General features: G+C 41.3%; 1 protein-coding gene across 3 annotated transcripts in view; it reads right to left on the bottom strand.

The window, feature by feature from the left end:
* Positions 1-26,820, bottom strand: part of EGFLAM (EGF like, fibronectin type III and laminin G domains) — a 75,055-nt gene that overhangs the window by 12,902 nt on the left and 35,333 nt on the right. For 2 of the 3 annotated variants that reach the window (XM_068667652.1, XM_068667651.1), the window contains exons 8-16: positions 19,757-19,872; positions 19,183-19,519; positions 16,496-16,596; positions 13,907-14,007; positions 12,660-12,804; positions 10,076-10,265; positions 6,290-6,415; positions 5,305-5,548; positions 601-712 (exon numbers count right to left, since the gene is read on the bottom strand). In XM_068667652.1, the coding sequence (XP_068523753.1) occupies positions 601-712; positions 5,305-5,548; positions 6,290-6,415; positions 10,076-10,265; positions 12,660-12,804; positions 13,907-14,007; positions 16,496-16,596; positions 19,183-19,519; positions 19,757-19,872 (1,472 nt within the window). Of the gene's footprint in view, positions 1-600; positions 713-5,304; positions 5,549-6,289; positions 6,416-10,075; positions 10,266-12,659; positions 12,805-13,906; positions 14,008-16,495; positions 16,597-19,182; positions 19,520-19,756; positions 19,873-24,004; positions 24,127-26,820 lie in introns of those variants that run through there. The other variant, XM_068667653.1, reaches the window with a different exon arrangement.

Genomic DNA, 26,820 nt, shown 5'->3' with positions numbered 1-26,820 from the left:
TCTGCTTTGAGTGAAACACCGTGTCTGGGTTCTTGCAAGCAGCATTTCATCTTATTAAAACTCTCTATGAACTCTAGGTTAGGGAAGAATAAAATGCAAGTCATCAACTATTTCAGCAGTCCAACCCTTACTCTACCCTGAAAACTACTTTTGCAAGGACAAGACAAGGAAATAATTTTCTTTTGGCTTATCTATCCAGCATAACATTCAGAGAGAAGTAAAAACAGGACTTTGTGCACATAATTTTCTGTTTCATCCTTCTCCAGATAAGCATTTCATGGTGCACAGCTTGTGCGACAAACTCAGCCAGAAACAGTAAGTACCAAGAAAAGAATCTCAAGAACATGTATGAACATCCAAAAATGTGAGTTCAGCTACATAGTAAAAGAAGGTGGAAAAGAAGTTTTATAGGATCCCTGTCCTAAGAGGGAAGACATCATGTGTAAATTTCCCTCTTTGGGCTTAAGAAAATACTGCCCTGACACATGTGCTTTTTGGAGCTCTTAAGGGCAGCCTGTGCAGCTTACCATGCATTCATTTTATAAACTAACAGCCATATTCGCATATATACTTACATATATATTAATGCTATATGCTCACCTCTGCCATCCCTTCCACTGGCTTTTGTTTGTCCACTTGTAGTATACCGTTCTTCGCTGTACGAGACACTCGCAGCTCATGCCATTGACCCAGGCTGACAGGTTCTTCACTCCTATTTTAAGGGGAAGAAGAATTTTAAGTGTTTTACACTTCTGTCTTTCTGATATTTTCAGATTTCACTGCCATGTTAATAGGTCAGTTCCTCTTGGAGTGACTTTCTAGAAAACCCAAGAACAAAAACAACAAAAAATCCACTGAGTTTCTTTACTTACAAGGAAGCAATATACAGCCTGAGCCCTGCCAGAAAATGAAAATAAGATCATGTTCCTACACTGAACAATAAACACTCTAGTTTGTTTATAAAGGAAATATTTCAATAATCAGAATGCACTTCATCTACCTCTGAGCTACTTTTTCTGCTCAGTCATTTATAAGGCATAAAGGCAAATTTTTGGCTCAGCTATACATCCTCATTTCACAATGCCATAAGCCTACAGAAAAAAATTCCCACTTAATGGTCAGTTTAGCCCCACATTCTCCACCTTCTTTTAAAACAGAAGTACTTTGTGATGGCTTACCAGCTCTAATTATGCAGACTGCTACAATGACATCTACACGCATACACACATGGCCTGGCTGCCATACATTAAGGGGAAGTAACTAAAATATGATCCTAATGATGTGATGAGATGCTGAATAGGAACAATAATACCCATTTGTGTAAAGCATTCACCAGCCTCAATGGAAGCCTTTGAAGACTGTTCTTACTATCCTTATTAGCTCAGTACTAATATGAATAGCAGCATAACTGGTGGGCAAAAACACATCTCCCTTTAGCAGTTATACAGATCCTTGCATATTATTTTCAAGTGTGCATTATTTATTACACCAGTTCAAACATTTACATCTAAATGTTATATTGCAGACTTTCTTCCAGGAGCTATGAAAACTTGTGTTTGATTCACTGGTCAAGCTGGAAAAATCAGAAACAGTGTTATTTGGGACACATGAAGACTTCCTAGCTTTCTCTCCATGAAAAAAAAAAAAAAAACAAACATATATATAATTGGTTTGGGTGAAATAATGTTTTGTATTTTCAGGCTGCCTTAAATGCTAATTTTAAAAGGTGTATCATTTTGAAAATATGAAAATAACAATTTTATCTTTTTATTTTTTTCTGAAAAATGAACTTTAGTTTAAAATTATTTTTATTGTATTTATGTTGATCCTTTAAGTTTTCTCAAAGTCCATTTTCATCTATTCAGAGGACACCAGCAATATTACTTTGACAACCTCAATGAAAATGTATCACTCACTGAGCAATGTCTTCTCCGGTAGCATTTAAGGTTTAGTTACCTTGAGTAAATCAATAGCTAACAGAACTTGATCACAGAGACACACACACAGACACATAAAGACACACAGACACACACACACGCACCTTGCAAAGTCACTTGAGACTTATAAGCTATTTCTTGGATTCACAGGCCTTTTGAAACTAGTATGAGTTTGGTAGTGCTTGCTGCAGGCCCTGGAACTTCTGTTTTTTCACATACTATGGGGATAATGATTACTTTTTCCCAATCACACTGAACCTTAGGAAATATTCCAGGTGGTGAAGTTCTTGACTCTGCAATGTCTGGCTATGGGAAATCCCAAGAGACGGCAAATTCTCTTTTGACAAATTTTCTCATCTTGGTGAATAGCTCAGTGTCTGCATTCAACTGTCCACTCAGCAGCCCTGCTCCTCCTGAAACCTGCTGCACACACCGTGCTTCTTCCAGCCTAGCTCACCTGAGGCAAAAAGCAACCTTCACCAAGGTCAGCTTGCCTGCTGCTACTGCTCATGTACTGAAATGAGCTTACTTCATCCTTAATTACAAAGCCATTATGGCTGCTTTCCAATTATATTCTAATATTTGACAGCCTGGGTGTATGAAAAATAGTCAGGATGACCAGAGCTGTACCTCCACTTAGGCCAAAAGGTTCGGTGTGAAGCATTATGACCAAGATCAAGGCAGACTTTTATGTGGTGATTTCCTAAACAGGCAAGACAAACAGGGAATCTATTTAACTTCTTTAAGCACTGACAGAGCTGATGACAGGGTGCAAGTTGCCCACATTATCCAAAAAAAGGACATGAACTGGAGACAGGGCTATGTGCAAAGAGGTGCATAGTCCGGAGGTGCATAGAGGAAGTGAGTGGGTCCAGCAGCTGAGATTTGGTTGATTAAACCAGGAAAAATGATAACCTGATGTGTGTCAGCCAGGGCAAGTTCACTACAACATTCATAGTCAGTGTTCGGGCCAAAAATGTTACTGCCTTGCCTGAAGCTTGAATGCATGCTTTGGGAGCAGGTTGGGAGGGAGAGAGGTGGCAGCCAGTTGGAGGGAGTGATGCTGTATAAAGGACATAATAAATTCCATTCAAGAGGAACCAGGATCCATGGGTTTTGTTTTACATATATAGGCTCAAAAGGATTGCACTGTGTGTCAGCAGTGTACCTCCTCAATATTACCTTGCTAAAAAAGACCAAAGCAATAGAGCCACTGTAAAATACAATGGTGCACAGGCAACTACAAGCTCAGCATTTCCTCATCTCAGTGCTTGGCCTTGAAATCTGCATAGTATTCACCAAACACATGTACATTTAAGTTTAACAACATTTCTGGGGTGTGGAGCAATCCTGACAACCCTCAAACCTATGCTTGTAGCTCTTGCTGCATTTTAAAAGCTCCATACATCTTGTCTGAACTTTAGTCCAAGGTGTTCTGCAGCACTAGAGTATTCTTCAGGGACCGAAAAAAAAAATAAATGTCTACTTTATAGTTGCCAGTAATAGGAATTAGACAGATGTAATCAGGAAGAGATTGAAGGCTGTTTTAAGAAGAGCCATTTTGGGTTGGAGCAAAGGTCTCTGACATAAGCTATTTCTGATGGTTTTCAGCCAGAGGAAAGAACAGGGCAAGTTTGGAGTGATACTTCCATTGATGTATCCTCCCAGCTTCTGGCAACTTGTCATTTAGCAATTTCCTGAGTCAGAGGCTGCATCCGTACAAATGTGTTTGATCTCTCTCAATGGATCTTTCTTCAAATTTGTCTATTATTTTTTATAAACCTATTTATAGTTCTGGCATATGTAACATACTGTGACAATTAATTTCCACAACTTATTTATGTGCTGTCTGGGAGGAAAAAAAAAGAAGTCTCATTTTTGTTTATATCATTTGTTTTACAGTTTTACTGAGCTCCTTCTGATTTTCACTTAATGAAAAAATGCAGAATAATCATTCCTTATTCTTCTCCATGTCATTCACAACTTATAAATCTTAATCATACTTCCACCAAACTGTTTTCCCAGTTGAAGGGTCCTACTGCGCTTGTGGAATTTGCTTCTCTCCCTTCTCTGGATATCAATGCTATTTATTTATTTATTTATTTATTTTTAATTTTGTTTATTTCTTACAAAATGAGGTGACCAGAACTGCAGGAAGTTTTCAAGACTCTGGATCATGGATTTTTGTAGTGGCATTTTTCTTTATTCCATTCCTAAGAATTCTCTGCACTGTACTTGCAGTTTTGTATTTGTCTCCAAGCAGCTAGGAGTTGCTTGTACAGGGCACCATGATAACTCCAGGATCTTTATCTGACAATACAGCATCACCACAGCTGTGTATTTTTAGGTTTGTACATTATTTTGCATTTGTTCTCTTGAGATTTCATCTCTCAGTTTGTAATCTGAATGGGCTTGTTTGCATGAGTCCTCATTCAGTGGAAAATCAGGATATTTCTCCCAATCACAGTACAGCCAAAATTCCTGATGTCCACACGAAATATACGGTATGCAAGATTTGCAGTCAGTGTACACATTTTTTATGAGCTTTACATAGATTATTTCTATATATTAAATCAGCCTGGTCAAATTGGCAGCCTCTTGGACTAAACCCAAGGTACTGAATGCCTCTGTTCAAATCATTGCCTTTTCCGCAGAGCACAAGGAACAATTGTCCAGGGACTAGGCACTCACATACACAGACAGAGAAAAGCTCGTCTTGAGGAATCTCGTTGCTCCTGTCCTAGGATTTCATTCTAGGTCAGGATGAATCATTCCCAGGAGGTCTGTCTTTGGGAGCCTGGATGACTCATTTAAACCAGGTATTTATCTTTAAGACTGCTAAAGCTAGGTAAATTGGATATTACCCTTAGATCATCTGAAAAACAGCACTATGAGGAAAGAGGAGACCTGGGGATTCTTGTGACGTGTCCAGTCCAGCACCTACTGCCCAGAACTGGAGAACAGGGAGGATGATGTTCACAAAAGTACCCTTGTACAATCCTGTGGATAGAAAGTGCAAGTATATGTATAAAATAGTTATGGATCCCTAATCAGCTGTGGGAAAATGTCACAGAGGTGTACAGGGAATTTCAGTAATACCATGCAGAAATAAAAACATCTGCAGTAAGATGGTGCCATGACAAGGTAACACTGACAACAATGCTTTGACACAAACTGTTGGAGGAAGAAGATCCTGTCGCCTTGACTACAGCGATAGTGTTTCTGTGCCTCCTTACAAGAAGCAGGCACTAGAGAGATAGATGGGCTCCCATACATCATTATAGGACATTCCTCTTTCCAGCTTACTCCTTTCCTGGATATGCACTCTGGCATCCTTGGAAGGCAAATACAAGAAATGCTGTTTTACCTGATGACAGCCGTTCCTGAACCACAGTCGAATCTGAATTCCACGTAACCAGCCACCATGTTGATGGAGAGGAAGTCCTTGCTGTCTGTGTCGTAGCTATACAAAAGGACACCAGTCTCTAAATCTGGACGAAATGTCATCTCAAACTCCATGAATGAAAGGTAATTCTGTGGTTCCAAGGGCCAGGGTGTGCTAGCAAATGATCTTAAGGATTCGTTGAACTGAGGTATGGCCAAGGTGAGTGCTGGAAATCCAGAATACACAAGCAGGTCACTTGAAGCTCAAACGTAAGGGAGCAACTAACCTACCAACCAGTGTCAGTTCCTTCGCTTTTGTACTTTAAGGTAACACTAAGGAAAACAACCAAGAAATTTTATCATTTAAATTAGAAATATTTTTAATTGTAACCTACATCTCCTTAATCCGTCTTTTTTCCAAGGTTGTCCATGTATTAAAAAACTTTCTGGTTTTCTGTAACCAGTACTCTGGAGTGATCTGCTGCAGTGTTTTTCAAGGTAGCAAGCATGCTACAGTGGGTTGTGTCATGAAAAGCAATGTTCGTGGTGTGTATTTGACAATTTCTTTGTATTTCTACAATTTCAACATGAAATTGATAAGTTATCCTTTATACTTTAAAATACACTGCTGACACTTGTCTAGAGGAAAAGTTTTAATTTTTTTTTTAACGTTGAAGTGCAGCTGTGGAGTATGTTAGTGTTACTTCTGAAAAGCGAGTTTCGGAAGCTTAATTATAGTTAACTGAAATAAGAAATAAGTTTGAGAATCACTGATTGTATAGGAGCTGGATGTAGCCCAAAACTGATTGGTGGGATAGGGTTTCACCATGTGATTTCAATAAGGTGAAATAAGTACTTGTCTTCTGTCAGTGTAATAGCATAAGACCTTCTTGGATGTCACTATTTGGAACACACACTGAAAGCTAAAAAGCATAAAAAGAAATATAAGGAATCCAGCACCCTTTTACCTTCTTCACAATGGTGACCTTTAAACCCAAGAGGGCAAAGGCAAATGTACGAATCTGCTTTGCTTGCAGTGCAGGTACCACTGTTGATGCAGGATGCCTCGTCACAGATTCCGCTGCTGCACTCACCTAAACACAGTGCCACAACATTGATTTATTAGAGGAGTTTGTTGAAGATGGATTTGGCTTTTGATCATTGCAAGTAACCAATGAAATTTGATTTCCTAGCTAGGTTCTTTCCCTGTATGTCAGACCATGCACAGTTCAGACAAAGGAGGTTGCTTTTAAGAACTGGCTTTGTACCAGACCAGGAAAAAACATTTAAAATAGGAGAAATTAGCCCTCACTAACAAACCATGACAGTCATACCTTCCAAACATTATTTTTCTTCTTCCCGCTTTCCTATCTTTATTATCTCTTAAACATAAATTGAAAACTCTCTGGATTGTTTAGATGTGCTGTGGCTTGTTTTATTTCAGTTACTGTAAGTGCTTCTTTATTCGCTGTAAATTCCTGCCTTGGTAGGCTTGGGAGGTGTTAATCAGCAGCAGCTAATCTTATTAACTAAAATGAGGTTGTGAGCCCTCCTCTCTGCACTACAAGGAATCCATATCATCAGCATATGAGCTTCTTAAAAAGTATTCCTACTGTTTTGGCACATCACCTGAAATAACAAATAAATGATTTATTCTTGCTGGAGTTACACTGGAATTGTTATAGAATTAATAGTTTACTTATTTTCTTCTGAAAACCACTGTCTATAAAGTTAGATTTGTCACTGGTCATGTGTACATCTGATAAAGTACTAGTTGATTTTTTCTCCGTTTTTTTAGATAGTTTCTGCTTACATATTTCCCCCCTTATTGATAGTTATGAACTGATCTGAAATGTTAAGAAAGCCCACATAATACACTCATGGTGCACAAGTGTATGTACATCATTCGGAAGGGCAAAGTGCTTATGACAAACTATGAACTGCACATTTTGAGGCTGAACAATCACCTACAGGATAACACAGGTGTGCTAAGGAAATGCTGACAATAAACACTGGGGAATAGTTTTGTTATCTGAACTCACTCAGGAAAATCTTACAAAATATCCTTTCTACTTTGTTTAGTGTAAATACAGTACTCTGATTTTAAAGATAATTTCCAGACCAGGGCTGTACAAAACTTCAGTAAGATACTAGTATCAGTACAGCATCAGTGTTCCTATCCTATATTCAGGAAGGAAAGCACAGTGAAGGATCTCATGTTCGTGGCTGAGGCACTGGCTCATCCTCATCACTGTCACCCAAGGTGGAAAATCACCTTTCCCCACTGACTTGCAGAGGCAGGGATAACTCCCAGGGCACCTGGTGTGGCTCATTGCCCAAACAGACCTGTCTCACATCACTCAGGTACATGTACAAATCCCCTGCCAGACCTGTGTCTTACTGCAGAGAGAAGGCCTGAGTGTGGCACGCACAATGCAAAGCTCCAGGGCTCACACAAGGGGCATAACCAAAGCACACCAGTCCTCTGGAAGGGAACTGATTCTCCTTCAGCATGGAATTACCCCTTCAAATGGCTGCCCTGCATCCAGCCACAGGATCATGGGTGCTCACAATGCTCAATTAGCCATCATTTTCTCTTCTGAACTGCAACAGTGAAATTGGGCAGGAGGGGAATGGGCATCTTCTCACTGTTTTTTACCTAACTGTACTCCAGTGGAATTTAAAAGACAGTTTCTATAGGGTTTAAATAAAATCTTTCATATACAAGTCCTATTTCCAAGCTTATACAAAAGAAAGAACATTTTAAAACAATAATCTGCACCTTTCCTCAAGCTCCTCTCCAGCCCTACTGAAATCCCCCATGGCTACGAACACTTATGATGATGTCAACATAAACAAGCAGCATCAGCTCAGTTTTTCAGATGGTGAACTCAAGCTAAGGCACGTGGGTGAACTAGAGAAGCATCAAGTCTGAGATGTGAGCAAAAAACTCAGATGTGATGCTCATCTTTAGAGCAACTGCTGTAATAACAATGCTGGTAGTATTTTCAAAAAGACCAAAGTTAAACTAAATCTTTAAGGACTAGAAAAGGACAAAGATGATAAGAACAGCTGGACAAGCTGGACAGCTTGAGCTGTAGCTCCCTGGTATGCAAGGACAGGCTGTTCTCTTGACATTACATGCTGGGAGGCTTCTTCTGAACAGGAACAGTATGGACCCCTCTCCTCCCCACCCATAGTCCTGTGGTCCACGTACCACAGCATCCCTGATTTATACACTGTACCACTGGAAAAGAAATAAAAGACTGGCTAGCAAAAAACATCCCTAAGCCCTAGCAGAGTTCATTTATAATTTAAGTATTTCAAGTTTAGCATACCACATGTTGTTTGCAAATCTCTGCTGGTGCAGTATCATATAAAGTGGGTGCAGCCACATAAGGACAGCAAGGCTCTACTGCTCAGTTTCGAGTCACACATGGCAGAGCCCAGCACTTATTTTCAGTGATGCTGATTGTTAATGCAGTAGTATGTGAAGCATTCATGGATGGGAATGAAGCCAGCTGTATCCCAAGAGGCAATAGAGATTAGGGCTCGGAGAACTTTAGCAAGGCTTTTATCTATCTATATAAATTCCATAGATTCTCACTCTATCGTGAAATTACCCTCTGCCTCCAAAGTCTTATTCTTTTCAGCATCTATTTCTTGGGCTGCTCTGTTCCCCTCCTTGTATGCCATAGAGGTTTGGTCATGCTATCTAGAGAATATAGGGCAATTGTTAGGAAGTTTCTCATTAATCACTTCCTTCTTGGAATGCCAAATGCAAAGCAATAGAGAAGAAAAAAAGATGACTTTGTGGCTGAGGCATGGCACAGAGAGTTCAGCAATATGGGATCTATTTCCTGCATTTAACACTCACTTTCTGACTTGGGGTTTACCCTTCCCTTTAAACTGTTTAGACTGGGAGGTCATTAAAGCAAGGATTTTGTTGTCCTATCTTTTTTTCTGAGTGCCCGTTACATGAAGCAGAGATTAATAAATACATATAGAAGACAGGCCCAGTTAATTAACTCACCTTTTCATCTGTGAAGGGGGATAATGTTATAATGTGACCCCACAAAGATGTTGAAATGATTGATTCCTTTTTTTTTTTTTTTTTTTTTTTTTAAACATACTGTGATTCTGGAAATGGAAACAAGGGATGGTCAACAGGCCTATGGATGGTCAATACATGGTCAACTGGCCTGAAGGCCTTTTTGCCTCAGCAGTAATGGGTTTTCACGGGAAAAGCCCTTTTAATGGCCACAGCACTGCTCTGAAAGATTTGCTTTGGACAAGTGCAATGATGCCTGTAGGCAAAACACATTTCGTTGTGTCCATAGTGTTTTACAAAAAGACAGCATGCATACTATTGACTTCTGGTGATGACTGTGTCAGTCAGGAGCACAGAGAGGTAGCCTGAAAGATGCTGGCAGAAACACTGGTGCAGACATAATTATATCAGCAACACTGAGTTTCCTGTTTGCTCATGGGAGCTGGTTTTACAATTGTGTTTGACAACTGTATCCACAAGGGTTTTTGGTATACCACATTGACATTTACATACACAGTGCTATTAAACCTTCCTACTACAGACCTAGCTACAGCAATGCACAAAGACACAGAGATGCACTACCCCAAAAGTCAGGACCACGCCTTCCCCCTCTCAAACATGGACCATTGCTCAATTTTTTCTACTAAGCAAAAAATTGGTTTAGCACTGCTTAAAGTGCTAAACCCCACACCATTACACTTACCCACATCAGCACCACTGAGAGCTTTCCCTAATGGCCAGGGTCTCATATCAATCATTTTCCCATTGATGCTGAGCGACTGAACACAGCCCTGAATTCCTCGGTTGGTGCCTGTGGCTTTGACCAGCCAGTACACGCTGGGGGCACCGCCGACATAGAAGGGAGTCCGGAAGGTAATTTTACTGTATTGGCCCTAAAGGGAAAACAGAGCACAGCATGATGTAGAACAGACATAACACAGGATAACTAATTAAGCCACACTGTGCATAATCAATTATTTCTCCATGAAGACTTGTCCCAGGGGATATGAAGGCTGCTTATTGGTAATTCCTTTCCATTGCTCATTCCTCCACTCTGTCTATCATCTTAAATGTTACTTTTTGCACCAGCATCCATCATGATAACATGAGCTATTTAATGCAACATAAAAAAGCTTAAAAATCACTGTCTTCTAAGGACACATTGTGGATATCTGTTTTTTTGCTGCAATTTCTTCTTTTGCTTTTGCCAAAATTGTTGTCTTCTCAACTCAGCCCTGGGGGACACAAACCAATGTAGTACTGCCGTTTGGACAAAACTCAGCAAATGCCAAGTGTTGAAAAATAATTAAATTACAAAAAAGAACAGTAAAAAACAAAACAAGAAAAAAAATGATACAGCTGCAACTTCAGTGGGATTCTGCACACTTTGACAGCACTAAATCTACTCTTTTAAAAAATATATATATATATTTATTTATTTTTATTTGACCTTAATCTGACTATGGAAACCTACACACACTAGTTTACTATTACTACTGCAGTGCACAAGAAGGAACAAGAAAACTAAACAGAACTTTTTTGATCATTGAATCAAACTTCTTCCTGATGTGGGCAACTGAGTCATAATTCCTTTCATAAATTGATCAAAATATGTCTTTCACCTCCTACTCAAAGGCTGTTTCAAAACCTCAGTGCCCCTTAGAAGAAAACATTTACAATTCTTGCTTTTATTCATAACCTTTTTTTTTTTAAACCAATGTGCCCTTCAATAATCATGACCGTTAGGCCAAACTCCTTCTGGATTTTTCACTGCTGCCCTGCCTCCATGATATTTATAACAATAAATCCCCATAAATAACAATAAAGCCCCATAGGCTCTATTTGGCCAGACTAAGTAAGCCAAGGTTATTGAGTCTGTGGGTGTTCACAGCACAGTGCATTGCAGAAATATATCAAATAGATCTAGATTTCAGCAGGGTGAAATAATTCAGGTGGGGTTTGTGGCTAGAGAGAGTTTAGACATCTACACGATTTCATGGTGGACACATCCCAAGGCACACAGCCCTCCAGCCTGCCTCCAGCTGACTGCCATCTCCAATTGCCTTTGATGTTCCTGCCCGCCTTCCTCAGTCAAGTTCCTCTTCTTGTTTAGGAACTCTCTAACTCTTTCAAGTTAAAATGAACCAGGTCAGAAAAGACTATCATTTGCTGATACTAATCCAGGTCATTTTAACTAAGAAGTTCTGGTGGAGAGCAACACCTGGAACAGTTAACTATTTTTCTGATATAACTGCAGCTAGAGAAGTGTGTGTTCATTGTTAGAATCCTCTTGGACCATAATCCACCTTCTTGCACCTCTTCTTGATCAACTTTTTGATCAAACCTATTTTGTGTATGGATGATCACAGCTCTGCATAACATTATGCAGTATCACCAAAGAGTTACAAAAACAGCATTAGTCTCTACTGGACAGATCTCCTGTTCCTCTGGGAATCACATTTGCCTTTTGCATGGCCTTACAGCACTGGTAACACATAGTGACACGTGACAGACATTAAAATCCTTCTCCTCTGTCATTGCCAGCTGATGAGCACTCAAAACGCAGCAGAAGTTCTTGCCATTAGGCCCCAAGCATAGAGCATTTAAGCTGACAGGCTTCACCCTCTTCCTATTACTCAAGTCCTCAAGATTATTTTTTTTTTTCCCTTTCAGAGCCTGCACATGAAAGTGTAAAGTAATAAGGTGTTTGAAGCCACTTTTTTCAAGTCCAGGGATGGCATGCTAATAGTGGTTATCAAAGAGAAGAGGAAAGACATCCAAACCAATTTGTAATTGTCTTTTCTTTTTTTTTTTTTTTCAGTGCCTTAATTTCACTTCTGTTCTCTGGTTTGGTAACAGATGAGCAAGTCAAAATATCTTCCTCTATTATATTTTGGTCTTGAATGAAATTGTTGATGTTACCAACAGTCAGGACAAAATGTCTATCTCCATTACCGTGCTTAAATCTATGTACATGGTATACATTTAATTACACTTTTTTATACAAATCTTGTGTGGCCATATGTATATTGTACATAAATATATACACATAAACACATATGACTAGTCTTTTCTGGCTGAGGGAAGGGAGAAGCTGAGACTTGCAAAAGAAAGCAATCAGAGTCAGCAGCTGTAAAACCTGGCAAACTTCTCACAGCAGCTTGTCTGTGACACCAGCACAGTGCAGCAGGAGGGTGCAGAGCAAGGAGGGAGCATGATGGGAACCTGGATGGCATGACAGGGACCTGGATGGCACCAGGTTGAGCTGCCAGTGCAGGATTACCTACCTGAGATTTTCCTGTGACCGGAGCATCATTGTCCATCCTGAGCCAGCCATTCAGCCCATCTCTGAACAGTGTGACACTATGCCAGTTCCCCAGCTTTATTTTGTTTTCACTTGTTATAACTGCAGCTCCAGTGCCACAGTTAAACCTGGCAGCAGGAGACAGAGAGGGCAAGGTCACAATTTTTCATTAACCAAATACTGAATGTTTTTAGACTCTGAATATTCCCTTCACTCCTGGGAATCTCTCTTTTTCACAATGCATATTAACAAGCAACAGGCAAATTAGAAAGCAGGTCTAAGTACGATCTATTACATGTTTCCAATTTTATTATTCCCCTTTCATGGAGAAAGTTTTGCATCCTCTGTTCATATCACATGCATTGCAAAGCTTGCCCACAGCTAAAATTGTTTCAAGATGCAGGGTATTACAAGTTCCCGCTATCACAGTAATTTCTCTTGGGAATTTCTCTAGCTCCCTAGTGAAAGGCAGAGCTGTATTAAAAACTCTGGGATTCTGTATGAAACTCATGTCTTTCAGTGCTGATTGACAAGGAGAACTCCTGGAGAGTCTCTGTGGATCTGGCCATGCACAAAACGTGCCATTTTCTCTAATTGCTGTTCAGTGCAGGAGGTGAACAGAAACAGAGCCAGGGCACGTCTCCACTCTGGTTTTCCCCACTTTCTAAGGACTCAGCTTCCCAAATAAGGAGAGTCTTGAAATACTCCCTCACACACTTAGTATCCACAGCAATGCAGAAACCCCCTCCGTTGTCACATAAAAAAAAAAAAAAATCTACAACTCCCATCTAAACAAATGGTATGGAATGAAGCTCCAGGCCCCTTGGTGGCATGGAGTCCTTTATTTTGCTACATGATTTGCTCTTTTTGCTGTGAAGCAAAAACACTGACTATGCACAGCTCGACACAGCATAAGCTCAACAAGTACAGTGGCTCACTGTCATATGTGGTGACGTAGCAATGAGTCCCAGAGCAATACCCCAAAGAAAACTGATCATTTTGCCTTTACACCAAGGTCTGAGTAAAATGAGTTCAAAAGGTCACTTGTCAACACACTGAGAATGAGAGAAGAAACTATCAAAGAACTGTCCCATGAAGCAATACTATCCATTCTGAGCACTACACTGTGCAAAAGTCATAGACATGACAGATATTCATCACTAAAAGCAGCCCCTTTTCTTTAAATTAGATTTAGCATGGAGGCGAGCCTATTAGAAATCAATGTTTTACCTGAACTGGATGCTCCGTCGGATGATTGCCAGTGACATAAAATCACCACGGCCATGTTCATTTTCTCCACAGTATAGCAGCAAACCATCTTCTGATTCAGCCTGTAATGATGATGTAAGCATGAAAAACCAAAGTCTAAGCCTCACAGTGACAAATAAACACAAGTAGCACTGGAGGACTGTTCTCCAGAAAAGGTACAAGATCTTTCAGATTAAGTTTTAAACTTCAAACAAAATCAGAAACTGGTTGATCCATTATGAATTCTGCATTTGAAGAGCATAAAAAATATTGTCATTATGCTTAAATGGTTTACAAACATCTGTTTACGGTATGATACCATCAGATCTAGCAACAAACTTGAAAGAATAAAACTTAGACATGGAAAGCTGTGCACTGGAAAAGGCTCTGGGGGTGCTGGTCAATGCTCACCTGAACATGAGCCAGCAGTGTGCCCAGGTGGCCAAGAAGGCCAAAGGCATCATGGCTTGTATCAGGATGAGTGCAGCCAGCAGGACCAGGGAGGTGACCGTCCCCCTGTACTCAGCTCTGGTGAGGCCACCCCTTGAGAATGGTGTTCAGTTTTGGGCTCCTCACTACAGGAAGGACATCCTGGCCCTGATGGTGTCCAGAGAAGGGCTACGAAGCTGGTGAAGGGCCTTGAGCACAAGTCCTGTGAGGAATGGATGAAGGAACTGGGGTTGTTTAGTCTGGAGAAGAGGAAGTCCTTATTGCTTTCTACAGCTACTTGAAAGGAAGGTGTGGGTGACTTGGGAGTCAGCCTCTTCTCAAAAATAACTAGCAATAGGACTAGAGTGAATGGCATCAAGTTGCACGAGAGGAAGTTTAGGTTGGAAATGAGGAGACATTTCTTCCCAGAAAGGGCATTGGAACAGGTTGCCCAGGGAGGTGGTGGAGTCACCATCCCTGTGGGTATCTAAGGAAAGGTTGGACGTGGTGCTTAGGGACATGGTTTAGTGGGTGATATTGGTGGCTAGGGGGTGGTTGGACCAAATGATCTTAAAGGTCTTTTCCAACCTTAATGATTCTACGATTTAATGCCCAATGTGAAAACTCTGAGCACAAAGTCCAGCAAGGACATCCTAGCAAGCCTGCTAAGCATAGACACATTAGACTTGCTGCACATGAATACACACACCCTATTTCACATGTTCAATGAGCCTCACGCTTTTCAAGCCGAACAACCTGTGCAGGCAAAATTTATGCATATGAGCATAACAGCACAGTGGCTTTTCACAGCCATCCTACAATTTGAGCTGACTAATTGCATGAAGAGCATTGGATCACCACATGAGGCAACAGATTGCTTACTGCTCTAGTGAAATAATCATATCTAGGCTGTGATGCTGGCCAGTCTGCCTTGCATGGGAGCAGGGGTGCAGCTGAGAGCTCACCTACAGGACGTGCTGGCCCACCTTCCCTACAAGCAGCCCTAATCAGCTCTGTCCTAATACACAGACACCAAACAAGCCCGTGTGGTGTATGCCCTGTTGTAGTGGGTTTACATGGCAAGGTTTTGGTAGTGGGAGGCTGCAGGGGTGGCCTCTGTGAGAAGAATCCAGAGGCTGCCCCATGCTAGATAAGGACCAGTTTCAGCTGGCTCCAAAATGACCCGCTGCTGCCCAGAGCAGAGCCAAGCCAATAAGTGATATTATTTGCATTTCTTTAGGAGCGTATTTAATGCTCTCTGCCCCAAGCAGAACAGGGGCAGAGAGTGACCATGAAGGAGTGGCGGAGATGAAGCATCAGGGACTGACCGCAGCCCCCATTCCCCATTCCCCTGCTCTGCTCAGGGGGATGAGGTGGAAGAGGGTAGATGGGGGGAAGGTGTTTTTAGTTTCTTTTCTTTGTTTCTCGCTTCTCTAGCATGTTAGTAATAGGTAATAATTTTTTCTAATCTCCCTATGCTGAGTCTGTTTTGCCCATGATGATAGTTGGTGAGTGATCTCTCTGTCCTTATCTCAACCCTCCAGACCCCACCATCATATTTTCTCCCCCTTTCCCTTAGAGGAGGGGGAGTGAGAAACTGGTTGTTGTGGAGTTCTGCTGCCCAGCTGGGTAAAGCCACCACACCTACCACATCAGACCTATAGCTCAGGTAGCCCAGCATCTTGCAGGTGTCCCAAACTTCAGAGGTGGGAAATAATGCCTACTTATATACTGCAGCTTAGGAAAGGAACTCTGGACAGAAGGCCTTTTTTTTTTTTGGCTCAGTACAACAAAATCACCCAGATGTACTTTGGCCTATAGCTCATTCACATGGCTACAGACCTGCCAATGTTCATTGCCACTACCCTGTAATGCCTGTAATGCCTGATATCACTAGTCTCAAGGACTCTTTCACGCACTAACCACTAATAATGGGCACAAACATTTTAGCTCAGATTACCAAATTAATTTGCATTCATTGGATGTGAAGCCAGATCTTTAGAGATGAAGTTTACATATAGACTCATCACAATTGCATTATAAGTTATAGTGAAGCTAAGTTACCATTCTAGTGTCAGTAAAATCAGAATAAGACAATAAAATTTGGAGCTCCTAACTGAGCTTGAAATTGCTTAAACTTACCCTGAATTCAAGGGTAATTTGAAATGTCTGATAGGAGTTTTTCAGTGGTTCGAATGTGATGTATGAGTAGCCATAGAACTGAGGATACTGGATAATAATATCTGAAAAGCAAAGACAGAAATGTGGTTTAGCAGTTTTCTCCCATATAAAAATCGATATACGCATTTAGCACTAAATAACATCAGGTGAAAATGCAAGGCAGAGTTTCTCCAGAGACTGCCATTAGTCAGTAGCAGTCAACAATCAGTTAACCTATTGCCTTGTCCTCCCACCACCTTTCACAACTAACTCCTTTATTCCCAAGGATCTGGTGAACTTGGAAAGAAACAGGATACTAAGGGCCAAATACTGCTCAACAATTTAATCACTGGTTTCAGTGGAACTATCTCCAGATTTTCGTCTCTGTTACAGAAGACAGAATCTGTCTACTTTACTACTATATTTATCTCCTTTTAAGGATTCACTTATTACAGAGACAACAAAGTAATTTTCTGTTTTGCAGGATTGCAAAAACATCTGTGGGAAATGTGCACTGGGCTAGACTCCACGCCTCATTAGTCACTGCTGCTCCATAGCTGCTGTGTCCAACATTGAGAGAATCCTTGGGTGGCTCCGAGGAGCCCAGCAGCTCTCATTCAGCTCAGAGCAAACAGTCCAGAGAGGGGTGGGGAAAAGAGAGTCCCTGCAGGCATCTCTCCATCCTTGGATGTAGCAGTGCCCCTTCATATTGCTTGTCAGCTGGCATCATCGATCCTCAGCCTTTGCTGTCGTATGTTACAACAGCATCCCAGCTCCAGCACAGTAGAAAAACAACATAGAGAGAGGTCTAACTGCTACCTTTGTAGCACATTTTCCTAACAAACACAGAGGACAGACACGACCTCAGACATGACCTTTCTCTTTGCTGTTTGAATATTCAGTGGATTTTACTTGCATATTTGGATCTGGACATAGTTTCACCTTTTTTGTTTGTTTGTTTGTTATTAAGGCAAAGTATATTTGAGACTGAGGTGGAGAGAATTGGTGCTATAAACCTGAATGCAACCATAAGCAGACAGGATTAACTCATGCCCTGATCACAAACAGCACAGACTGGACCAGAGAGCCATGCAGCTATTGATTGTAAATAAAAGTCTGTTTTCATTCAGATTTATATATTATTTAACAATACTGTCTGCTGAGGAGAAATAGGGTACAAGGCAGTATTGGTACGTGATGCTACTGCTTACCAAGGAATAAAAAACTCCCTTATGAAAAATGGTGGTTTTGGACTCACATTAACAAACCAGTTCTACAGGCTGCATACAGTTATGTCAGTTCAAATACATCCTTGACTTTTCATACTTGATCAAGGCCAAAAATCACATCTGCAGCTGCTCCATGTGTCTGAGTCACAACAGATTGTTTTCAGAATGAGCTCTCTCTACTCCAGCACTGGGAGAAGAAGCTCAAATACCTCCCATGCCTGTACCTCTGATGCACATCAGGAATGTTCAGAACAAGCCTGCAGAAGAAATGCATTTGCCTGGTGGTCTTCTTTAGACAGTGGGATGACACTACCAGCAGTAACAGGACAGATCCTCAGCACTGCTTGCATTCATCACCGACAATAACACACAAGTCATGCCACCATCCCAATATGAGGGGTATAATTTCTCTATCATTCTCCTAATTTACTTTTTTTTTTTGCTAGTTACTACCATTGATTGAAACCTTCTGTTGTGACTTTTAGCACCTGTTATCAAGAATTTGACACTTGATGGGGAAGTGATGCCTGGGATGCTGAGTGCCTGAGAAAGTAAGCCCACCACTTCGAAGGGCCATGACGGGTCATCTCAGGCACCTCATGTAGCTGCCCCTTTAGGACTGAGCAGATCTAGGAGGCATAGCAAAGGTCAGTGCCTTTTCCTTACTCCCCCCTGCACAGCCACACCTCTCATTTTCCACAAGCTCTAATATTCATTTGACCCCTTGGTCACCAAAGCATCAGGGGAAACAAAAAAAAAAAAAAAAAAAAAAAAAAGAGAAACCACAAAGATCTGTTTCAGGCAAGCTAAGTGAGCTGACCAGGCTCATTAGGTGATTAGCTGATGTCAGACCTGGCAAAAATGAGAGATGAAGTCTCAGCAGCAGTGGTCCAAGAGGGCTGAATGCCAGGGAAGACATGTATGGACCTTGCCAAGCCTGGGTGCCTACCACCATGCCTGGCTGCTTCTCCCTCCCTCTCCCATGTGGGGGAAGGAGGATTAACCTCCCCCTGCACAGCTACATGGGGTCTGCATTAATCTTTCCCCATTTTATTAGAGTAACTTCTTCAAACTTACTTGAGGAAAGAGAAACGAGGGGATTGGTCTGAACTGGGACGTGGAATCTGCTGTTTTCCTTAGGGATCCATTAAACTCAGCCGGCTATCCCAAAAATGTACTTTTGTTGTTTTACCTCACAGCTGCTCCTTTCCTCAGACAAACAGAAGCCAGCAGGAGAGCAGAAATCCACCCTTCAGCTGGTCTGCACCAACCTGGGCCACAGCCTGGGCCACAGCCAGGCCCTCCTGAATTCTGTTGTCACTGCACAGAGGCCACAAACATTTGGTCAGCCAACCCAGGAGGGACACTTTATCTGGAAGCTAGTAAGAAAGCACAACCCCACACACTGTCAGACAAGGAGCTTGGCGTTCAGAAACCTACCTTCTGTGCATGTCTCTCCTCCTTTTCCCAAGTTGCAGTGGCAGCGCGAGCCTCCCCGGTCATAGTCGTTGACACAAAAGCTGTCTGCAGAGCAGATGGTCTCATCGCAGGAGAGATCAAAGAGGCGCAGTGCAGAAGACACGCCACCCCTTCTTGTGGCCCTGGCTGTAGTCGCCCTTGCTGTGGTAGAAGGTTGTGTGGTGGTGGGAGTGGAAGTGGTGGGCTCAGAAGTGGTTGTAAGGAGCCGCGACAGGAGCCTGGAACTAGACCCTGGTGTGACCTTGGTTTCAACCAGAAATTTTCTGTTGCCTCCTTTGATAGCAGGGAGAGGTCTGAGCTGAAGGGAAAGAAACAAACACAAATTCAGTAAAACTTATGTTTCTACATGGAAATGAACTGAATGCTTTCCATGCCATGGATCAGAAGTAACACTGAAGAAAAAGAAGCAACTCACTGAAGAAAAAGAAGCAACCACATTATAATATCTGAGCATATAATATCTGTCTGACAAGACCAGACACTTTAAAAGACTAAAAAGAAAACAAAAATGTCAAACTGGAGTCTTGAAATTTACCTCTTCTATGTAAATGTCATAGTCTGAGTCATCAACATCAAATCCTTCATCATCACCAGTGACTGTCTCGGTGATATACCGATGCCCATAGCTTCCACTTCCTAATTCCTCGGAGCCTGAAAAGACACAACTAATATACTCAGTTCATACGTTTTTTCTCTTTACATACAGCAACTCAAATCTCACCTCCCCCTGGCTCAGCACACTGAAGTCAGAAGTGGTATTAATATTCATTCTGTACAGGCGACGCATATTTCAGCCAGAAGATGGGACATGTTGCACATGTGATACATGCACAACAAACCAAATGAAGACCTCCATTTAGTCACTTGTGTTTCTTTAAGAAAGTGGAAAAAACTCAGTTCTCCCACTGCAAACTGACTTTTATCTACCATTCCTCCAGGAGAAAGGCTCTGAATGTTTTTCAGCATGAACCACACTTTAATAACTGTATTGTTTTTAGACCAAACCTTTCCCTTTTACATATACACAGTCCGCTCTTCACCCTGCTGCCAACCAAATAACTGGAACAGCACAGAGGTACAGCTAGCTGGGGCTTTTCTGGCACCCTCTGCTTTATCTGCTTACACTGGCTCCAATGCTTCTGAAATTAATACTCTAAGTGTATTTTTAGATTGTATTTTAAAATGCAATGTACCACCTGGAAAACAAGAAAGGTGCACAAACACCACTTGCTTTTTGTGTGCACAGTCTGCCTCTCCCTGGAGTGCTGACCAGCTCTGAAGGACTTCATGCTAGGAAGTGCCATTTAAAAATGTAGTATGATCGATGCAGAAAATATCTGTGTTCTTCTGCACTTTACACAACAGATCTGTTTAAACATTGCTTTTTAGCTAGTAAAATTTACATGAAGTCATGAGGAAATATAATAAGGGTAACTGCATCACTACCATTCCTTGACATTTCAGTAAGGTTAACAGTATAAAACATATAGTAACCAGTGAAACAACGGACTTCATATGCTTTTTCCATAAAATATGCTACAGTCACTTAAAAACAGCACAGGTAATTCCTGCTTCACAGAGCCTCTGTATGGGCTGACCACATGTACTTGCTTATTTTAGCAGCCGTAAGCTGCCCAAGTTTTCCTGTGAATTATCAGGTCCTTCCCACCACTACAGGCTGAGACAAAAAGTCCTGCTGGGCCAGGACTGTCTGCAGGAAGGAGACTTGACAGCCCAAAAACACGAGCAAACCACTTGATGGTAGAGAGAGCTCCATTACCACCTCTGAACAACCTGATGGAGCCAGCAGAAGATAACGAGGCTCAGCAGACTTTTTGGACAGTTATGTAATCAAGCATATGCGCACCAGATACGATTGCGTGCCCTGGCTGGCTCATTGGCCACCTACCATACGCTCCTGCAGAGCTACTCAGCAGTGGGGTTCACATGCTACATCAGCACAAAAAAAATGCATAGTCAAACAAGCAGAGGTAATGAGGCACACACATTTCCAAGCAATGCAGCATGCTAGACCAGGAAAGAATATGTATAAGCTTCTGCACTCTAACATGTATCCCTAATCATCTGTAAATAATACAATTTAACTGTAAATTAAGTAGAAGTACACAGCATAGAGTCCTACTAATGGAGCTAAACAGAGAATTCATAGCATTACAGCTGGTGATGAGGTGAGGCCAATTGGACAAACTACAAACAGATTATTTTTGCTAGTGACTGTGAATGCACAGGCAAAGAACGACTTGAAGAAACTGGCTGCAGATTTACAAACTCAACCCAGTCCTGCAATCAATATGGAAAGAAACACGTATTAGCAAAACAGGAGCACACTTCATATTCCCAGTATTCACTTGAAAAGTCACTAAGATTAACTAGCACCACCAGAAAATTTTACTCCAGGTAGTCAAGTTGGCCACTTCTCCTCCATCTATCACTGCATTAGAATCTCTTTCTCTGGCAAATGCAATTTTATATGACATTCATTTCTAGAAAAGAATTTCAATGTGTCCAAATAGAAACCTTATAAATGACACTTGTAGTTTACTGGAAAGTATATTAATGAAGCAGAGCCCAGCACAAACTCAGCTATTAGCAGATGCAGCAATTTTCAGCTCACTGGAATACTCTTTAAGTTGGACCTGTAATATTACTTCTCGCTCTTCTAAGTAGAGTGCACACATTGCATGTCTGAAAGTATTTCAGAACTAATTCAGTTCTAATGGATGAAACTGTAATTTACTTAAGAGCAACAAAAGTCATAAAACTAAGCTGGAAAAAAAAAAAAAAGAAAAAAAAAGAAAAATTGCACATTACTGGTCAATCATTTGTCAAGGAAAACAATCCAATCTGTATTCAGGCTGTGATACATAAACTCAATTTTCTAATTTAAAGGCACAAGCTACAAAGTAAACATCTGTTATAGCCCAAATTTTGCCACATTTTTTTCTCTTCTCAAGCAAACTTTCTATTGGGTTAATAGATTTAGATTCAGAAAGGATGGTACAGATGAAGCAATACAGACAACGGAGTATCTGTATATTCACATGTATAAAAATATTTGTTCTTACTTTTGCATTCAGATATGCAGACCAGCTTACATGTATAATACACAATCTTAATGCCATGCTGTTTTGCTCAAGTGTAACTCTCCTGTCTTGAGTGAAATTATCACTGAACTACATCAATAGCCACGAGCACTCAATGAGACCTAGTAACTTAGGAGACATGGGCAGTTCCCCAAGCAGAAGTTGTGCCTCTTTCACCTGGTAGACCAAGATGTACCACGCTTTTCCAACTGAATACCTTTGGGAGAGCATGTACCCACAATTTTGAGATAGACAGTAACTTCTTTTACTCTCTTGAACTGGCAAAATATTCACATTCTTGAGAGAGCTAAGAAGGTACAGCTTATTGTGTCTTGACAGAAAAGACTGATCTGAAGCCACTCTTTAAAGACCTTCAGAATTTAAGTTTGGCATCACCAGGAAAAGTATAACATAAGAAGGTGCCGTAATATTCACAGATCTCTAACATGGCCTAAAATCCCCCTACTTGTTCTCCCAGCTCCATCTAAGTTTCAGCCAGCACATGCTACATTACTCTACCTGCCAACATGCAAGCAGTTTTTGTAATGTAATTGCACTTGGGAGCAAGGAAGGCAAAGAGTGTTACTCCTACCTATACATACAGATCAGTAGACACAAAAACAATGAGACTATCAAACAACCCACTGTCTTCTCAATGGCTTTGGTCTGCCTTGCATTTGGTGTTGGCTCATTGGATGTGACATGATACCCACATGCAAGGTTGCAACAAAACTACCAAACAAACAAAAAGCAGAGAAGCCGGCAGCACTTGATGTAGACAAACCTCCTTGCCAGCCCACTTCTTGAGAGCACTGCATAGCTTTTGTGGAGAGCTCACCTGATAATGAGTGGCAAATAAACGAAAGTAAAGCAAAGTGGTATGCTGCAAATGCTGAAACAACTCCAGAGATTACATGTGATGTATTTCAGTAAATCAGTGTTTCTGTGTAAAAGAAGATGAAGTCTGTTTAAGAATCTCTACCTGGTCTTATAATCTTGTTTTATAATTAATTGAAAAACTTATGGGGGGTCCTGGAATGAAGACATCTTCTTTCCAAATAATCAGGGATTAAGTTATACCAAAGATATCTTTTTCAAAACAAAGAGAAAGCCATACAAACTTCTGTTTTGCCAATCAGGTGGCCACTGACATTCCGATCCGGAGACATACTGATCAGGAGACACAGAAGAGGGTAGAAGATAGACCAAAGCAAGCAGATTGAATGCAGTGTTAACAGACTGATCACCCTCACACACAAGGCCTAACAGGTTTAAATACATCAGGGCATTTTTATCTGAATTTTGTCCATGCCAGTGACTCAGAGTGAAGCACTACATATCTCTTGGCCTGTCTCTTGCTTTTTGTTCCTGTTTGTATAACGGAAACATTAAATACAAATGCAGCCTTTGTAAATCCGTCAGAGATCTGTGGGAAACAGTTCTGAAGAAAACCTTCTCCATCTACTATCTTCAGGACACATCACCATCACTTAAATCAAGGTTTGGGCCTGAGGGACTGCTCTTTTCCTGTGCCTGAGCCTCAGCAGACACGTCCAAGCAGTGTGCAGAATATTTAAGCACCTGTGACAATGCCTTTTTCAGCATGAGCCAGAGCATATGGATGCCCCCATTTGTAAGAAGCCAGGCAGTGATGGCCAGGCCCAGAGGAAGGGATGTACCTGAATTAAGCATCCACTTCTGTCATGTTAGCTGCAGAGACAAGCAGGAGGGTATTTTTAACAGAAGACACTTCCTCTGTGGGTCTGGCAAAGCTCAAGGCTGGTGACCTTCCAGGCACAGTGCAAAGCCCATCTGTTTCCCCAGGAGATGAAGGGTATTTAAGTGATGCAGGTGAGGACACTTTGTTTGATTCTTTGGGACAGTTCGTTACTTTTGTTATTACTAAGCTTGATATGTGAAAACTTTTGTTTTCAAGTAAAGTGCTTATGACACTTTGAAAGATTTGATATAGAAAAACAAAAACAACAACAAAAACACAACCGTGTAAGTGAAATTACTATAACCTGTGTCTGTAATTAAGAAAAGCAACAACAGCTTGATTTATTACATCATTTCCTTCTATTAAAAAAATGAAAACAAACCACAAATAAATGAGAACCTTTGGGGAAATTTGCCCTCTCTTTCCTCTGTGGAAATGGATCAATGTAACGTAAACCAAGCATGCATTTTTTTACTAGGTAAGGGGGTAAAGTCTGATAATCAAGGCCACATGTACTTGCAAGGATCTTGGGAGGTCTGTCACATTAGGTGATAGTCAACAACCCTTCAGAGGAACATTTTAGGAAGCAAAGCCAACAATTTCCTATGCTAACCTGAAACAATGCAGTCAGAATTACTACAAACCCAGCCATCTTTGAAACCAAAGTAAGAGAATAACATAATGAGATAAGCCCCAGCAGGAAGAATGCCTGGGTAGCATGGACCCAGTGTCTGCAGGACTCACTGCTGTCACAGCCTGCCTGGAAGAGCTGCGAGGGACTGCACCATGCAACACAAATTCTGAAGGTGCATTGCATTTGAGGTAATGCTGGGAATTTTCAGTTAAAATAAGGATCAGAAGGTTACCAATTATTTTAAACAAGCAAAACATCCAGGGCACACAAAGGTATTGCAACAAAATTTTAAAATTCAAGCACACTAGACACCTGCTCACCAGTACTGTATAGACAAAGTGTAGTACAAAGGACCCAGACATTGTATGGACTTCTGACAGCTCCCTAAGATATTTCAGGTATTTCTGAGGAATACCCAGACAGTCAGAAAATAGCACCAAATATGTGTGGCATGTTCCACTGCTTACACGGGAAGAGGAGCCACAGTAATAATGAGGGTAGTAATTCCTACAACAGGCACCCTGAAGAGGGAAGATGCTCCAACTTCAGACATGCCAACGTTGGTCTGACACCTTTCCAACCACAGTAGGTGAGTAAGAGCTATCTGCTGGCACTTTGAGAGATTCAGCCATCTGCTGCCATCTGAGATCCATTATGGTACATGAGGCATCCCCAGAGGACTGCAGGTGTCTGGGAGAGGTTTAGGAGGCACATGCCTTGTGCTGTGACAGCCAAAAACCAGCCAGTATAATCCAGAGGATCTCAAATACACCAAATGTCAATATCTGAGCAACACAACTGAATGATTAGATAGGCCAAAGAAGACAGTAATTGCCCTTCTGGATACTAGAAAATACTGAAGAAAATATGAACTAGGAGTCAGTTTTACCTGATTATTCTTGAACTGAACGTGCATTTTTCTGTCAAATTAAACTTTTCAGAAGTTTAAATCACATTAGGTTTTTCTTTGTTTATTTTGAGGGAAAAATAAATGATCAGTCTATGCACTGCTTTAGTCAAGAACATTTTTTCAGAGCAAAAGTTTAGCTTTCCTACTAATATATAATGTACTCCTGTGTCTGGTTAACATCAAACCACTTTCTTATACAGACGTTACATACTAAAGCCAAATGAGAGCTTTATAATTTACACTTCCTGAAAGCTGCAGAACTTATTTCTAAGGGCATGCATGCTTTGCCACCTTTGAACTCTACTTCTTGCTCTGCAAAAAGAAGGCTGTTGTGAAGAGAGTTACCCAGAAAAAGATAACACCAGCTTTCAGGCATGCTGGCTGTTTTGAAGCCTGTTTGTAAAGTCTGTCCTGAAAACCAACACTAGACTGGGAAAGCAACCAGATTTGCATTCTCTAAAGGACCCAGGATTTGCTGAAGTAGTTCTGAATTTAAGTGGCCAGGTGTAGGGCTGGATGTAGGTGCAGGCAGGCCCTCAAGTATCCAGGTGCAGGGCTGGGTGTAGCGCCTCAGGGACACGCAGCAGCCCTGGGATGTGGGAGCTCTGTCTGTTCATGAAGGTCTTCTCCAAGCACTGCCAGCTCTGTGGTGCACGCAACCAACCTTTTGGTCACTGATTCATCCATGCACCTACCACAGACTAGCAAACAGTTTCTGAGCCTGTTCACGGAGCTGTGCAACTACAGCATGGTAGTTCTTCAGATCTGATGCAGACACACGAGTCAAGCTCATGCCCAGTATGAACCCCTCCAGAAATCAGCATTTATATACAGTAGGTGTGAGTCTGACTCTAAGCCCTGCTGACAAAAATCCTTGGCTTAAAGCCATCTTGACTGGTTTCTGCAGAACAGGCAGTTTCCAGTTTTCAAACTTGCAAAGTGCCTTTCCAAGAGCACTACAGTAATAAGTGCAGTACAATGACTACTCCACGCTTATTAGCTTTATCTTTTCTGACCAGAGAATGCAGACACTCACATCCAGATATAAACAGGATACTAAAGAGCACATAAGTGTGCTTAAGGTGGAGGGAGCTGAACCTTGAGGATCTGAAGCCAAGAAATCCCACAACACACTGCACCTTCATCATTTTTATAAACATTTGCCTCAGAAGTTAAACTTAGAGTTCAGCTGCCACAATAAACTTCATGCAAATCATTCAAGGGATTCAAA

Source organism: Anas acuta, chromosome Z, assembly GCF_963932015.1.
Source record: "Anas acuta chromosome Z, bAnaAcu1.1, whole genome shotgun sequence".
In the NCBI taxonomy this organism is placed as follows: Eukaryota; Metazoa; Chordata; class Aves; order Anseriformes; family Anatidae; genus Anas; species Anas acuta.
The sequence above is the reverse complement of the archived record's forward strand: the minus strand, read 5'-3'. Positions and strand labels throughout refer to the sequence as shown.